The 14,844-nt window shown below is 41.0% G+C and overlaps 1 protein-coding gene across 1 annotated transcript in view; it reads left to right on the top strand.

The window, feature by feature from the left end:
* The window catches only part of ADCY5 (adenylate cyclase 5), a 1,577,350-nt gene that overhangs the window by 560,408 nt on the left and 1,002,098 nt on the right, over nucleotides 1-14,844 (top strand). Inside the window, exon 2 of the mRNA XM_086957077.1 lies at nucleotides 2,258-2,407. Coding sequence (XP_086813203.1) covers nucleotides 2,258-2,407 — 150 coding nt within the window. The remainder of the gene's footprint in view (nucleotides 1-2,257; nucleotides 2,408-14,844) is intronic.

Here is a 14,844-nt window from a genome sequence, read left to right as displayed (position 1 = left end):
GAGCGATTATCTGCGCATGATAGGAATTACATAATCAGTGTTGGAAATTGGTATAATTCTGAAAAAACTGTGCCATGTGTAAACCACAAGAGGTGTCAGCCCTATTTCCAGATGGGCACACATTGGGCAGCATCCAATATAAATGATTCATATTTCACCCGGTACTAAGTTGTAAATGGTTACAGCAACGTTCGGTGAGAATTGGCCTGCTATGGTATGGCGGTGGTGCAAAATACAGTTTGTTGTGTCCCAGGCATGGCCTGTAATGGGCGTGCCACCAGGCGGTGATGTGGGGCGGGTCGTTGTAAAATGCAGGAAATGGACGATTTAAGGTAAGTACCCAAAAAAAATCGTTGTGCGCGCTGCATCGCCAAATGTGATGCAGCGCGCGCAACAACAGTTTTTTTTCTGTACTTACCTTAAATCGTCCGTTTTCTGCATTTTACAACCCCCCACCCTGCACCTTCCCCGCCCCACATCACCGCCCAATGGCACGCCTGTCACGGGCCGTGCCTGTTGTGTTCCCTGTGTTTGAGAGTAGTGCTCTTATCTGCTTTGGCCTGGCACTGACCATCTGTGAATATTTGTTTTCTGGTTAGTATTTATCAAGAAGACCTACAACTCCCGGCATGGTCCCGGGTCTCTGTATTGATACGTAATTCGTTCTTCAGATGGCCAACAGCTGCAGTTAGAGATGCTCTTCAAGCAGCACTGCTTCTCTGAACATAGATAACATGCTTAGTCTGGGAGGGTTCTCTTACGAGGGCACCTTCTGGAATTTGTTGCGACTTACTGTTCATCCTAGCATGCCTTAGCATGCTTCGCCTTGAGTCACTGGTTATGGAGGAATGATTTCACTTTGCTCTTAGTTTGCTCTGTCGAGCAGTTGTAGAAGAGGAGGGAATTTGCTAGGTGTGGCTCATTTAGGTATACAGTTGCAAAAAAATTGAATTCATTTTTTTACTATCCAGCTAATAAGGGCTTTATTTGGAGCTTGGCAGATGGAATACTCTGTCAAACCGTAATGGATATCTTGTCTGCCATATTAGAAGTGCCATAGGCTATAATGCACTTGTTATGCATGACTCTGGTAGAGTAATCTACACAGTGGATCTCCAGGGATCTAAACAAGCCAGGTAGGTACTGATCCCTTGATTTTTTGACTCTGGTAGAGTCTCACTAGCATGAATAACTGGATTTAAATCTATCAAACCTCTGTAAATATGTAGCATCAGTTGTTAACAAAGGCTGTTACCCACTGTTGCTACGTTTTAATGCAATTCCATTCTGCTCTGGCAGGGCTCTTTAAGAGTCTGTCTGAGCTACTCTTGAAACCAGGGAGCACTGCTTCTGGAGGAGAGAGCACACAGAGAGGGGTGTGGGTGGGTGGCAGGAGGCCAGGTATGATTCTTAGGTGTGGACATTTTCGACACGGCAGAGAGTCAATGGTATGGGCTGCCCCATTACTCCTCTGCCTCTGAGTTGCATTTTAAGTCTGGGGCAGATGATTCCAGGGGGTATACATAACATAAAATTATAGATATGTAAAAAGTGAATTACAGGGATGTTTTTCACTTAGGGCTTCGCACTCTTCTCTCTCATGTCGCTCAGAAACCCTCAGTGAAAAACATTCCCCTAATTCACTGTTACACATCTATATTTCTATATGTAATACCAGCCGCAGCCTGTGCAGGTAAGAGTGGTGGGGCCAGGCTGGGGGAGTATTAGACAGAAGACCACGAGGGAAAATTAAGTAAAGAATACATTTTCCATCCTCGTTGTCTGTCAAAATACCCCCCACCTGGCCCCACCGCTCTTACCTGCACGGGCCGCTGCTGTGTAATATAGTGGCCGGACATCCGCCCCATTCCGAGTGGATTATCCCATGCACCAAACTCCAAATAAGGCCCTGAGAAACTTCTGTGAATTCAATATAGTAAATTATGTTAAAACAGAATGTTAATAAAGGAAGACTCAGTTTTTGTAAATACTTTTAAAAATCTTGAGCTTTCCACCTTCCACGCCTGATTAGGAATTGGTCAACCAACACCAGGGGGAGTTTGCTCATATTTTACATTTTTACGTTTGGAACATGACGTGCTAGACTTTTCTTGTACTGCTCTTATCCGTTGATAATAAAAGGGCAAGCTTTATCAAACCTGAATTCACCAACACTGTGCTGTGTAATATTTCCGATATGTCCTTCACATAATATTCTGTTTGCAAATGTTTAATGGATATTTCTCTTTCTTTGCAGCTCGTCTCAAATGTTCTTATTTTCTCCTGCACAAACATCGTGGGAGTCTGCACCCACTACCCTGCAGAAGTGTCTCAAAGACAAGCCTTTCAAGAGACCAGAGAGTGCATTCAGGCCAGGCTACACTCGCAGAGGGAGAACCAGCAACAGGTAATCCATATATTCATTACATACTACTCCTGGTGTGAGTCGCGGACCACAGCCTAAAAATATTGTTTCCAGGCCTTCCCACTCATCTACCTCGCTGAGATTTGATTTCAGCCTCTTCTTTTGATCCAGCTTCACTGTGGTTTGTGTATGTTTCTCATACCTTCTCTCCCATGCCTCAAAAGCCCTTTTTTTTATTTCTGTAATTTTTTATTGTAGAAAAATATATATTTACATGGAGCATAGAATATACATGGGTGGTGGAAGAGTACAGTTCTATCACTGAGCCTCTCACATGGCCCTGCTGGTTTGGTCGCTGTGTTATAGAATGCGAGGACAGTGAATAACTGCCAAATGTGTGACATCTTTAATGCATTCAGTTAGGAGTAATGAGGAGCAGCAGATGCTACCCCGGCTTTGCTCTTTGGTTCACCCCAGCACTGCCCTTGCAACCTCAGGTCTCTTGCAAGGACGTTGCGAACTACACAACTCCTCAGTGGCAGCGGGGGTTGACACCAGTCTCTACAGTATATTATTTACAGCCACTCTCAGCTTTGATCTTGGATTCCCAAGGGCCACATGTTGTAAAGGGAGCACTTCCCCTGTCTGTGTTGTGGTACAGCTTTAACTAGGTAAGCCGGGTGCAAACAGGGACCGTGTCCTATTACATATAGGGCCAGATGTACGACTGAAAAAATGCTTTTTCAAATGTGCAGAATGTGATTTGGTAACTTGTTCCCGAATCACATTTTGCATTTGCGATTTTGTATTTTGAAGGGGCGTGTTTAGGGCATCCCTTCCAAATACCGAATCGGTATGGTATGGTATTTATTACTGTTTTACCACTGAATTCCGGTCACAAACCTGTAATAATTTACCACCAATTTAAAACTGGTGGTAACTCATTTGTAAAGAGGTCTCCCTGGGACCGCTTCCCTTTTAAGAATATAAATAATAATATTTTATTTAATATTCTTTTTTATGAGCAGGCAGTGGTCCCACAAACCACTGCCTGCTCTTTAAAAAACATGAAACTTCAAGGTTCCATTGTTTTCCTGTTAAACACAAACCGTTTTCCCCTATGAATAGCTGGCTGCATTTAAAAAAAAATGGTTGCTGTATTAAACAGCTATCACAGACATGGTGGTCTGCTGACCTCAGGGGGCACCATCACTGTGATGGCTGTGATCCCTAATGGGTCGCAAACTGCGACCTACCTCATTAATATTCATGCAGTAGGTCAGTTTGCGACCCACAAAGAATCCCTCAATGTAGCTCAATGAGTTTCATACATTAGGAATACCGATTTCCTAATTGCAATTCAGAGGAAATTGGCGTTCCTACTATTTATACATCTGGCCCGCATGGAGCGGCCTCCAGGATATGCAGGCTGCACTGGGCCTGCTTTGCAAAGAGGGGCAGAGACTTCCATTCAGGCGGTTCCTTCTAGGAATGAACTGACTGCAGCTTCTTTGCCTCTCTTCTCATGTCTCATGGCTGGGGGGCAGAGGCAAAGTGTTTCCCTCATCTTCAAATAAAGGAATACTCACTTAGGATCACACCAGTGCTATGTTTGTTTGTGACTTACAGCCTGATTCATCATTGGGAAGTTTTGCGAGTCTGAAATAGCGATTCATAAGGAATCGCTATTCCAGACTCGCAAAACGGGATTCATGTAGGAATAGCAATATTTTTTGCGATTCCTACAGATTCCTTATTTGCGATTAGCACATTGCTAATCGCAAATAAGGAATAACTCCCCATTCATTCCTATGGGCCAAAAGGCCCATAGGAATGAATGGGGAGTATTCCTTATTTGCGATTAGCAATTAGCTAATTGCAAATAAGATAGCGATTTAAAGGGTGCCAGGGGTGTCCAGAGGACACCCTGTAGCACCCCTTAAATGCTAATTTAAACAGGTGTTGCGCACACACATGTCCAAAGGACATATGTGTGTGCAACATGCAACTTTGAAAAATGCTTTTAAAAGCATTTTTCTGAGTTTTCGCTATTTACCACAAGGTTTGACCTCGCGGTAAATAGCGGCCCGAAATTGCGATTTCGCAATTTGAAAATGGATGATGAATTGCATTTAAGGAATCTCAAATAGAGATTCCTTAAATGTAATTCCTCGCAAATTTGCGAATTCGCTAATACCGAGTTTTGCATTTGGGATGATGAATCCCAAATGCAAAAATTGCACTCGCAAAGGGCCAGATTCTCAGAATCTGGTCCTTTGCGAGCGCAATTACCTTTCATGAATCAGGCTGATAATCTGCTACAGAGGGAGCTTCCAAAGCCTCTGCACCCCTTCTGTAATAGCAGAGTACCGATGTGAAAAGATGAAAAAGCATGGCTGTTGCGCTCCTGCTGCTCTTTATCCAGTACGCGCCAGGTCTCTGCTCAAAAGGTAATACATGCAAAAGGATATGGTGGCAGAGCTGCGGTGGGGACTGAGAATTGTCGTAGTAATTAACCCCTTCGAGGCTAATGACGAGCTGGCCTCGTCATGGCGCTTACCTGCCGTGCGCGGATGACAAGGCCAGCTCGTCATGAAATAAAGGAAAACAATAAAACTCAGCGCAGGACGGGAAAACGCCTAGCAGCCAAGTGGTTAAATATTCTGAAACATTTGATGCCTTCCTTCCATTTAAAATATGGATCAGGAATACACAACAAAGGAAACAAACAAACCAAAGGCCAGATGAGAACTCTGCTCTAGAAAGGAGCTCAGAAGACTTCAAAGATGAAACAGGACCCTGCAGAAATAAAATATAAATAGAGGGAGAGAGGAGAGAGAGCAAGGGATACAAGTAAGGCCACCAAAGAGGAGAACGTAGGGTGTGGCAAAACAAGAAAGGTGCATGAATGAGAGAGGCGAGGTGGCAATTCTACGGATAGCAAACTTAATCCACCAGTTCGCAATGTTTCCAGGCAAAGACTGGTCTTCCTTGTGGCCTATTATATTACCTTAAACAAATGAAAAAAGAGGACCCAATAACGAATGCATAGGCAGATAAAAAATGTATACTAAAGGAACAAAACAAACTGCCTTAAAGGATTATTGAGTGGAGAACCTTACTATATTACAGGATGCTTATCAAGTCATCCATGGAGTCTTAATTTGTATCTGCATGTCATCCATAAAATAAGTGGGGGGTTTTTAGAAAAGCGTGCAAAAATACATTTATGATATAACCAAGTAAAAGGATTTTTTTGTATCAAAAATATATATTATTTATTGTAAATAGCATCATGCAAAAATACATATACCTATACATCTCTAAGTGCAAAACATAAACAATCCTGGATTCATTCTTCTCACAACAATCACGTGTGGCTTAGCGCGATGCAGTGATTGTTTCTAAATCTGGACTTTGAAGGAAAACTGTAGTATTCATGCCCATTCAATCATTGACCTCTTCACTCTAATAATACATTGGTAGTATTCATCAAGCAGTTTGGGCTGGACTGTTGTCTTTGGAACAAGACCAAGGCTGATTTGCATAAGGCTGCTTCCTGTCTGTGGTGGCATGTTGGGCAAGAAAATGAAGCACTGGATTACAGCAGGCCTAGAGTAATTACCAGTGGCTGAGATTGTTTCAAGAACCCACCTGTCACTGTTTTTTTCCCTCAGTGTTCTTTCTGCATCTGTTTATTTTTGTTAATGACGTTTGAATCCAAGCAAATAATTACTGTAGTGCCAGGAGGTGGTTTGTCTCCGGGTTGTGCTTTGAAAAGCAGAACATGTTATGACCACTAGGCGCGCATTGACATGATTAGCATACCAGTGGCAACCCGAGTCCACCTCCAAGGGCGCTCTCAACAAACTGACTTTGTTTCTGTCAGTGCCAGTGAGGCATTAATAAAAACAAGAAGTAATTAATGGGAGAAATAGCAACTTCATTTCTGAGCAATGACACATGCCTAGTAGTTGTTTCAATTATTCACAGAGTAGTTCTAAAGACAAACCCATATTCCTTCTTACTGCCACTCATGGCAATAGCTCTAGCACCATTCACTGCAAATTACTAAGTCAAACCTAAAAAAGAACACAGGTCTAGTAAGTCTGCTCTACACAGGGCCTGCACTTCTGAGACTTGATTGTGCTGGAAAACCAAAACTGCAAGACTGTTTGGGACACCTGTGGAGAAAAAAACACAGAAGTAGTAACAGCTTCAATACTCTTGGGGCCTATTCACAAAGATAAATTACATGTAAGTAAATCTACATGTGTAAATGTAATCCTACAGATGGTTGTACATATATTACTTATGGTTATTTGACATTTTTGAGTGGACATTTACTACAAAGTGTAGACTTACATATTCCACCCCCTGAAACAGGGAGTGAAGCCACATTTGCAAGTGTAAAGTTACTACTAGTAACCTTTCCCATGTGGCAGAGTTCTCGACCACAGTGGCAGAGATCTCCCTATAGTAAAGTTTAGGGAAAAGGTGTAACAGCATTAAACTCTTCTTTTTTTTAAATGTACAAATATTTTTATGTTGAATATCAATTGTAAATTATTTTTAGACATTTATTGACCAAAAGATGCTACAGCACTATTTACTTAACCTTGAATTAAATATATAATTAATTCAAATGCAGTAACATTAATGAAATTAAGTTTTTAAGTTTTATGAAAAATCCCATTCAAAGTATAATGTTTATATTTATTTTGTATTCTAAAATAGTTATGTATAGAATTAATGTTGAAATAAAATTTCTTAAAATATTTGATCATAAAATATACATTTTTTATCTAAATATTTTTTTCCACATTAAATCAAGTTTATAAATATTTTGAAAAAGTCAATAAATCAATTTATTTTAGCATTGTTTCCTTAGAGGATTCTATTTTAAGTCCCTAGCTTGGAGTGTGTTGCAGTAAAAACATTTGGCTATGTTTGGTGCTTGAGTTACTCCAAGTCTGAGCTGGAATACATTTACTGAAGTTTTTATTTTTATTTTTTGTCTGTAGTGATGTTAGAAATGCAGTTTGTAAATAGTAAAGAGTGTTTGTGTGTGAGTGTCTAGACCCCACCACGGCTCTCCCTATAACCTTCCATACTCCTCACAAAACCCCTCCGATTTAGAAGTAGAGTTTCCCCATTTTCCAGCCACTCCCGGGTTCATCCCATACATACTACTAAGGGGTCCATTACGATGCCGTTAGGAAGGCCTCCGAATCTGATTTGGGTTTGCCAAATCTGATTCAGAACCCTTGTTTCCGACCGAATCATACACAGTTCCCAAGGACCGATTATGATGCCCGGAAACTGTTAGAGCTGTCTGAATCAGTTCTGAAAGGCATTCGGACAGGTCGAGTCTATCGGAGCCAAATCGTACAGCTCCATGCACACAGTTTCTGAGCAAGCAATTACGATGATCGATTCGGACAGCCGTTCCGATTCAGTTTGCTTGAAACAAAACGGCTGTCGTAGTCTGTCTTTGGGGTTCCTTAAACCTTCCCCCCTAACCCAGGGCCTTCCAAATCAGGCTTGTGGGTGTACCCAATACACCCCTCTTTACAACCATGCACAGTGTGGCAGGCACCATGGGGTGCCTGCCACAGGGTGCACGACTTTCCCCAGCTACCCCTTTCTCCAATGGGAGCCTGTGTTCTCGATGGGAGCACAGGCTCCCATAGAAGTCAATGGGAGTCCGACCAAATCGTATCCGAAAGCATCTGGATGTATCCAAATCGCTCAATTGGACTCCGCCAATATGAGTAGTTTGGAAAGCATTCCGTAACCGAATCGTTCAGAATGCTTTCCAGACAAGATCGTAATCAGCCCCTCATTAATAAACTTTCATATTTGAGGATTTCATCTAAGAAAAGATAGGGAGCTGAAGATTTCCACCTGGAGGTTTTTACCTTGCATTTTATAGTAAGTAAATAGAAATAGAATAGTAATACTTTGGGCCCGATTCCGATCTCGCTCGGATTGGCTTCGAACGCAATCCGGCCGGGAAAAGTACGATATGTGTTTTCCGACCGACTCGTACAACTGTGCGAGGGTTGCAAGTACGATGCGGAAAACGTGAAATCACAGACCGAGACGTTTCCAGGTCCAGATCACTCCGTACGTGTTGGCCGTAAACAAACCGTGCCATGCAATAAAGGCGATTTCTGACCGAGCTAGTACGAGGCACGATTCGGACAGCTGAATCGAGACAGAGTTTCTGACTCGTAAAAGCTCCGGGAAGCGGACTTCAGGGGTCCGCCCCCGACCCTGCTTCACCCGTAGCCTTACGAAACGGTCACAGGGGGGGACCCAAGGGTCCTCCCAACACTTGCATGTATGGTGCGGGCGGCAGAGATGCGTACCCACTACAAGGGGCGCCCTTTTACGCAACGTAACTTTTTCGTCAATGGGAGCCTATGTACACGTCGTACAACAGGCTCCCATTGACTTTAATGGGGCTCTGAGCGACCCGTGTGCGTAAGCGCGTGTTTGCATCATACTCTGGTGTTCAGAGCCCCGGAGTGCGAGTCGGTCGGAAAGCACTCCGGATCCGACTCGGACGAAGGGCTTTCCCAACGAGATCGGAATCAACACCTCAGTGTGCAATAAAATTCTGTTTGTGAATAAGGCCCAATGTCTAATATATTCTAACATATAGAACATAAATAGCAATTTGTGAAACAAAACACCTATGAGAACCAATCAAAGAAAAATACAATGAAGGCTAACACAAGGCTTTATCTAAATTCATTTGTAATTATTTATTCACTGACCTACAAGAACTGAAGTAAAGAAAAAGCCGGTCAAAATCTGCCAGCCAAAAGTGATCGAAAGAGAAAATTTTAACCTCCATTGAAAAATACTTACTTGATGACCCCAGTTATTGATGGGGAAAAATAGCAATGGTTGCCTCTGACAGCTAGTTCACATTTGCATGGTGTGATCTTGGCCATTTGTTTAGGTTGAGCTGGAATTTCTACATTACTGTTATAGCTGGAGTCTAGGGGTTATACTCTCACAGCAATCAGACTGAGCTATTGGGGTAGAGTTAAAGGTTTGTCAAAAGCCATTCTTTCTCATGAAGGGGCACAAAAGTGCGTTGTGGACGCGAAGAACTCTACACTGTGGGAGTGCCTTAGACAGAAGAGTGTGTCTGTCTTATGGTTGCCTATATGGGTAGTGTAGATGTAATGCACGCAGTACTTGATATGTAAAAAATTAAGTGACAGGGCCCTCATCAGGAAGCCACTGGAGCCTAACCCACCCATTGCCCCTGCTAGTGCTACCAATAACAGCACCATACCAGTTACTAACCATCATACTCATACCTGTCAGGCAGTTCAGATTATTCCAGGCCGCCAAAGCTATAAAAGATTAGCAAAGGTGGCAAGTATTCATCATCTTTAACATATATTGTATTATTAAACAACTGTTGCTGTGCACACTCTAAATCAGAAAACAGCCCACCATGTGGCAGACTGTCATAAGTGCCAGTACTGCCAATTAAGTGCTGATGCCGAGCACCAGAAACCACCAGCTCAAATTAAGCAAGGCATGCATGAGGACGAGAGTTGTGCTTGTATCATGTTTCATCCGCTGCACCTATGCATGAACTTGAAGCAAAAAGAACTTAGAAATAGGATGCTAGGCAAGTGGTCAAAAAGGTATTGTTGCAAGTCGTCATGTGCATGGTCATGTCAAAGGTCATCCAAGGGTCATGAAAGTATTGTTGCAAGTCGTCATGTGCATGGGCATGGCAAACGGCACCCAAGTGGGGATGCAACCAGTTCTGTAACCAAACAGTCATGCAAACAACCATGCATGTGTACACCAACCAATTGTTATCGCAATCTAATTTGTACCAGTAAATACTAACAGGCATCTGGCAATATTATAAGGAGCTAACCCAGAAGCAACAGAAGCCCACTTTAGATGGCACTGTTAACCCACCTGGCAATGCTATATGGAACAAACCCCATAAGCGACTGAAGTCCAACCTGTAAAAGTACTGTGAACCCACCAGAAGCTCAACATTTATAGTCACTGTTCAGTAACTAAGAATAGTAAATGAAGTCTGCCCAGGAGGGACAGATTGCTGGCACCTAAAGATAGGGACCATGAGGGAGTGCTATATAATGCTAACAATGAGGAACTGTGCCTCCACCCTGGAGACATTGTAAAGCAAGTAGCCAATAACATATGGAGTGGCATAAGCAACTCCTAGGACTGGGCATTGAGGGGGGTCTATTCACAAACTGATTTTATAGTATATTTATTAATACTACAACAGTGCCATTAACCTACTACAAAATGCTATTCACTAACCGATATGCAGAGGTCTCTGTCTCCACTTCTTCTGTCTTTTATGTGCAGAGAAATTTGCACCTGTAGGTGTATGTTTTATTAGTAAATATGGGAGGCACAGGGGGAGTGGATGAAAATTGGGGAATGTATTAAAAGTACAATTATAGCAAACATTCAATTAATAAGTGACATATCTCTCAAAAAACGACAAACATTTATACTGTATAAAAAAAAGGGAAAGAGTGACCTAGCTGCTACTCTTATAAGTATTGCAACACAAATTATTTTGATATAAACATTTTATTTCATATTTTAAAGTCAGGCATAATTAATTCTCAAATATTTTTTATCATTTTGCAGTTCATTAATTATTGAGATCTACAAATATAGCAAGCAATTAACAAATTACATACAGGGGGACAAAAAAGACACACAAAAATTACAAAATGTCACACTGGACCGGTCTATAGTCTATTGTTGTAGGCAAAGCGGTTGGATTTTACCTTGGGGAATACCTATTACTAAATAGAAGGAGTTAAGTGAGGAGAAAGGATGGGTTTTGGGAGAATTAAGGAGGTGTTTAGGGAGGGACATGCACCCACCCACAAAAGAGGCAAACCTATTCGTATTCACAGTTTCAGTTTATTTTATTATGATTGAGAATTCCGAGGAATTCCACATAAGATACAAAATAAAACATCATTTCATAATTTCATACATGTAAGTATGCAAAACACAAAATTACAACTTCAATTTTATACTAAAATACATCCAATTAAAAATAAGCAATCTCTTTTCTTCATTAGTATGGACACTACCGTGGTCAACATAATTCAGGGGGGGTGCACTTGCGGCTAAAAATAGTCTTTTTTCAATTAAAACAATCTATTGGCTATAACACTATGAGCTATCACATTAAACTATTTATAGAAGGCCATTAAACTATTTATAGAAGGCACACAGAAAAAATAATATACGGTTGTCATCCAATATACAAATATCAATCAACTTAAACAGTTAAAATGCTTCTTATAGGGAAATGATCATGGTATAATACTAGCAGCAAATATTTTTATAAGGTGCTTAAAAAAGTGCTAATACATTAAATATCCTCTTCCAGGACATTTTTTACCGATAACTAACTAGCAGCAATATATCTAAGGAAATGCACGTGGTAAATTATATGTCATAAGGAGTGCTATTACTCGATACGATTTTATAGGAGAGAATAATACTAGCAGCAGATAATTCTTATAAAGTGCTTGAGAAAGTGCTAATGTATTAGATATTCTCTCCAGAAAATTTTTTATCGAAAAATAAATAACTAGCAGCAATGCATCTCAAGAGATGCACGTGGAAAAAAGAAGAAAGTGCCAGTGCTCTGTGTAATTTTTTGAAGGATCTTTTCCAACCTCCCCTAGCAGTAGTAAGGTTAATCTAACAGGGAAATGTTACCTACTTACAGCAACTAACATGTCATACGCAAGTGAAAAGTACTCTTTGCGATTATTAAGCTGCAGTATAAATAGTTTCACATAATCGTATTCAAAACATGTGGGTCACCTTAACCAATTATTATTAATAAACATTTAAAAATTCTTTAAAAAAAAGAAAAAATTTAAAACACATCAGTTCGGATGGAGGGAACAGAAAAAAATTGTGGGCCTGTTCTGCTGTTGAAATGTTATACTTTAAAAAACCATTCCTTAAGTATCTGCGTCGTATTGAGTGAAGTGCTGAACACACAATCAGAACATGATTCAAATCTTGTATACCGCAATTACATAAGTGACAACATCTTTCTTTTTTGGGGATACCCTCCCAGGATCCTGTTACAATTCTCAAAGGAAGCAAGTTCATTCTTAATAGCAAAATCACTCTGCGAGACTCCATGAGTCAGGTTCCATAAAACGTACTGCTGAGGATTTTTAACAATGGAGCTCCCTACAATGCAGTCCATCCTTCCATTCAAGTGGCATAATTTCAGATCTTTCAGTGTTTTTCATTATATGCTTTAACGCTATTTTATCTAAAACTGCTGCCCCTTCAAAATCCAAACCAAAAATGCTTAAAGCCTTTAAATAATTTCTAAAAATTGAACTTTTCCACAACATGTTTACAAAAATTTCCCTGTACAGTGCTAACCTTAGTAAGTTGTTGTGACCATTTATCAGAGCATTACACCACCTTAAGCAAGCAGCCATTGATAACACATATGTTGAGAGAAGGCCAAATTCGAGCTTAAGTGCAGCGATTGGTGCAGCGTGACTCAGATTGCATATTTGGCGCCAGATCTTTCCTTCCACTTTCTCAAACTTTGCCCACTCACACTCATCTATTGTTTCGCTAGCATAGTTCAAAGTCGGAGGGATCTTTATTTTATAAACTGTAATAATATGCGAAAAATGTCTTTTCCCACATTGCAAGTACAAGCGATTACTTGCAGAGGCTTGTGAGATAGCTTTACCTTTGCAGTGGTCCATATGTCTATTAGCAGAGCACCTGTTTGTAAAAAAAAAATCCTAAGTAAGGGTAAAATTTTACTACTTCCATTTTTTCATTTTCCAGAAACCATTTTCAATGTTTTCTAACCTTACAATCGTTGTAACTAAAAATCATCACTTTGCTCTTTAAAATATTTATTTTTAAAAAAATATTCCTCAGTGTATCTGACCAATTCCGTCAATCGTCTCTGTAGCCCAATTGGGGTTAAGTACATTATTATTGCATCATCTTTATACAACAAGTAACTTATTTTTAGGTTACCCACTTGAGGAGGGTCCCCTTTAATCTCCCCTATCCGACTCAGCAGGTCATTTATGTAGATTGAGAAGAGTAAAGGAGCCAGAAGGCACCCCTGCTTCAACCCGTTATGAGTAGATATTTTCTTTGAGAGGCCTTGAGTTCCCCCTAACAAAACATTTGTCCATGTTGAAGAGTGGAGAGCAATTATTAATCTTAGGAGGTTCCCTGGGATCCCCATAGTAACCAATTTCCTCCACAGCGTCCCCGATCTACCCCACGAACGCTGTGGAGAAATCTATAAATGCTGTATACAACGAGATCCCCCGACCCACATGATATTTTTCGATTAGTGTTTGCAGAACAGATTGGTTATCTAGGGTACCACTATTCTTCCGGAACCCCGATTGTTCCAGGGGGATGACATTATTTCCGAATACCCACTCTTGCAAGTGGCCAAGGATACTTTTTGCAAACAGTTTCCCCGTAGCATCTAAAAGGGAAATTTACCTAAAACTGGCCGGGGAGTTTTTTGGGCCCTTCTTATATAACTGGACTATTATACTTCTCTTACAGGAGTAAGGGATGTCCCCGCTGTTATAACAATGGACAAACAAGGGATGTAAGTAAAAATTTTGCCCAATCACCACGGTCCTGTTTTATTATGGCTTCAGGGACATCATCCGGCCCCATTGCCCCATAGAATCTATCCCCCTTAATGTATCCTTCAATTTCCCACCCTGATGGAGCTTCTGCATCACCCACCAATACTAAGTTATTAATGACCCCCTCAAACTCATCACCTAGTTGATTGGGGGCATACAGTTGGGATATATGTAAATTAACCATTCGGTTTCTGGGATCAGCAAGGATTGTGATTTTTCTCTACCGTCACAATATTTAGCTATCAATGTCAGGATTGCACTCCGCAGGATCCGTATGCTGAACAATGCTCCACCTCCGGACCCTCCGAACACCCCGAATATATATCAGAGGGTGTTCAGACGATACAGTGAGGGAAAAACCCCAAAAGGGGAAAAACCAGAAAGAATAAAGAGAAGGAAGGGACAGCTGGGGATACGAAGCTGCAAGAAAGAACATAAAATGATTAATACAATTCTTAACCCTACTCTCATTACAATCTCGCTAGCCAAATATTGCTTTGATTCACCTGTAGAAAACCTTGTGCATACATCTTCATACCACTGTCTCTTCTGCCTTCCTTCTATCCTGCACAAACATATAAACCTTATGAATATATGTGATACACTACCTCTGCCTATATAACTGGTTCTCACTATAAACATACCCCATAGCTTGTAAGCTGAAAGCTCTGAAGAATGGTTCCAATGTATTGTACAAAACAAAAGTGCAGTCCATGAATGGTAATGTACAGTGTACTTGCTACAAACCCCCGTGCA

The sequence above is a fragment of the Lissotriton vulgaris genome, chromosome 2_1 (assembly GCF_964263255.1).
Source record: "Lissotriton vulgaris chromosome 2_1, aLisVul1.2, whole genome shotgun sequence".
In the NCBI taxonomy this organism is placed as follows: Eukaryota; Metazoa; Chordata; class Amphibia; order Caudata; family Salamandridae; genus Lissotriton; species Lissotriton vulgaris.
This window is presented reverse-complemented; position numbering and strand designations above follow the sequence as displayed.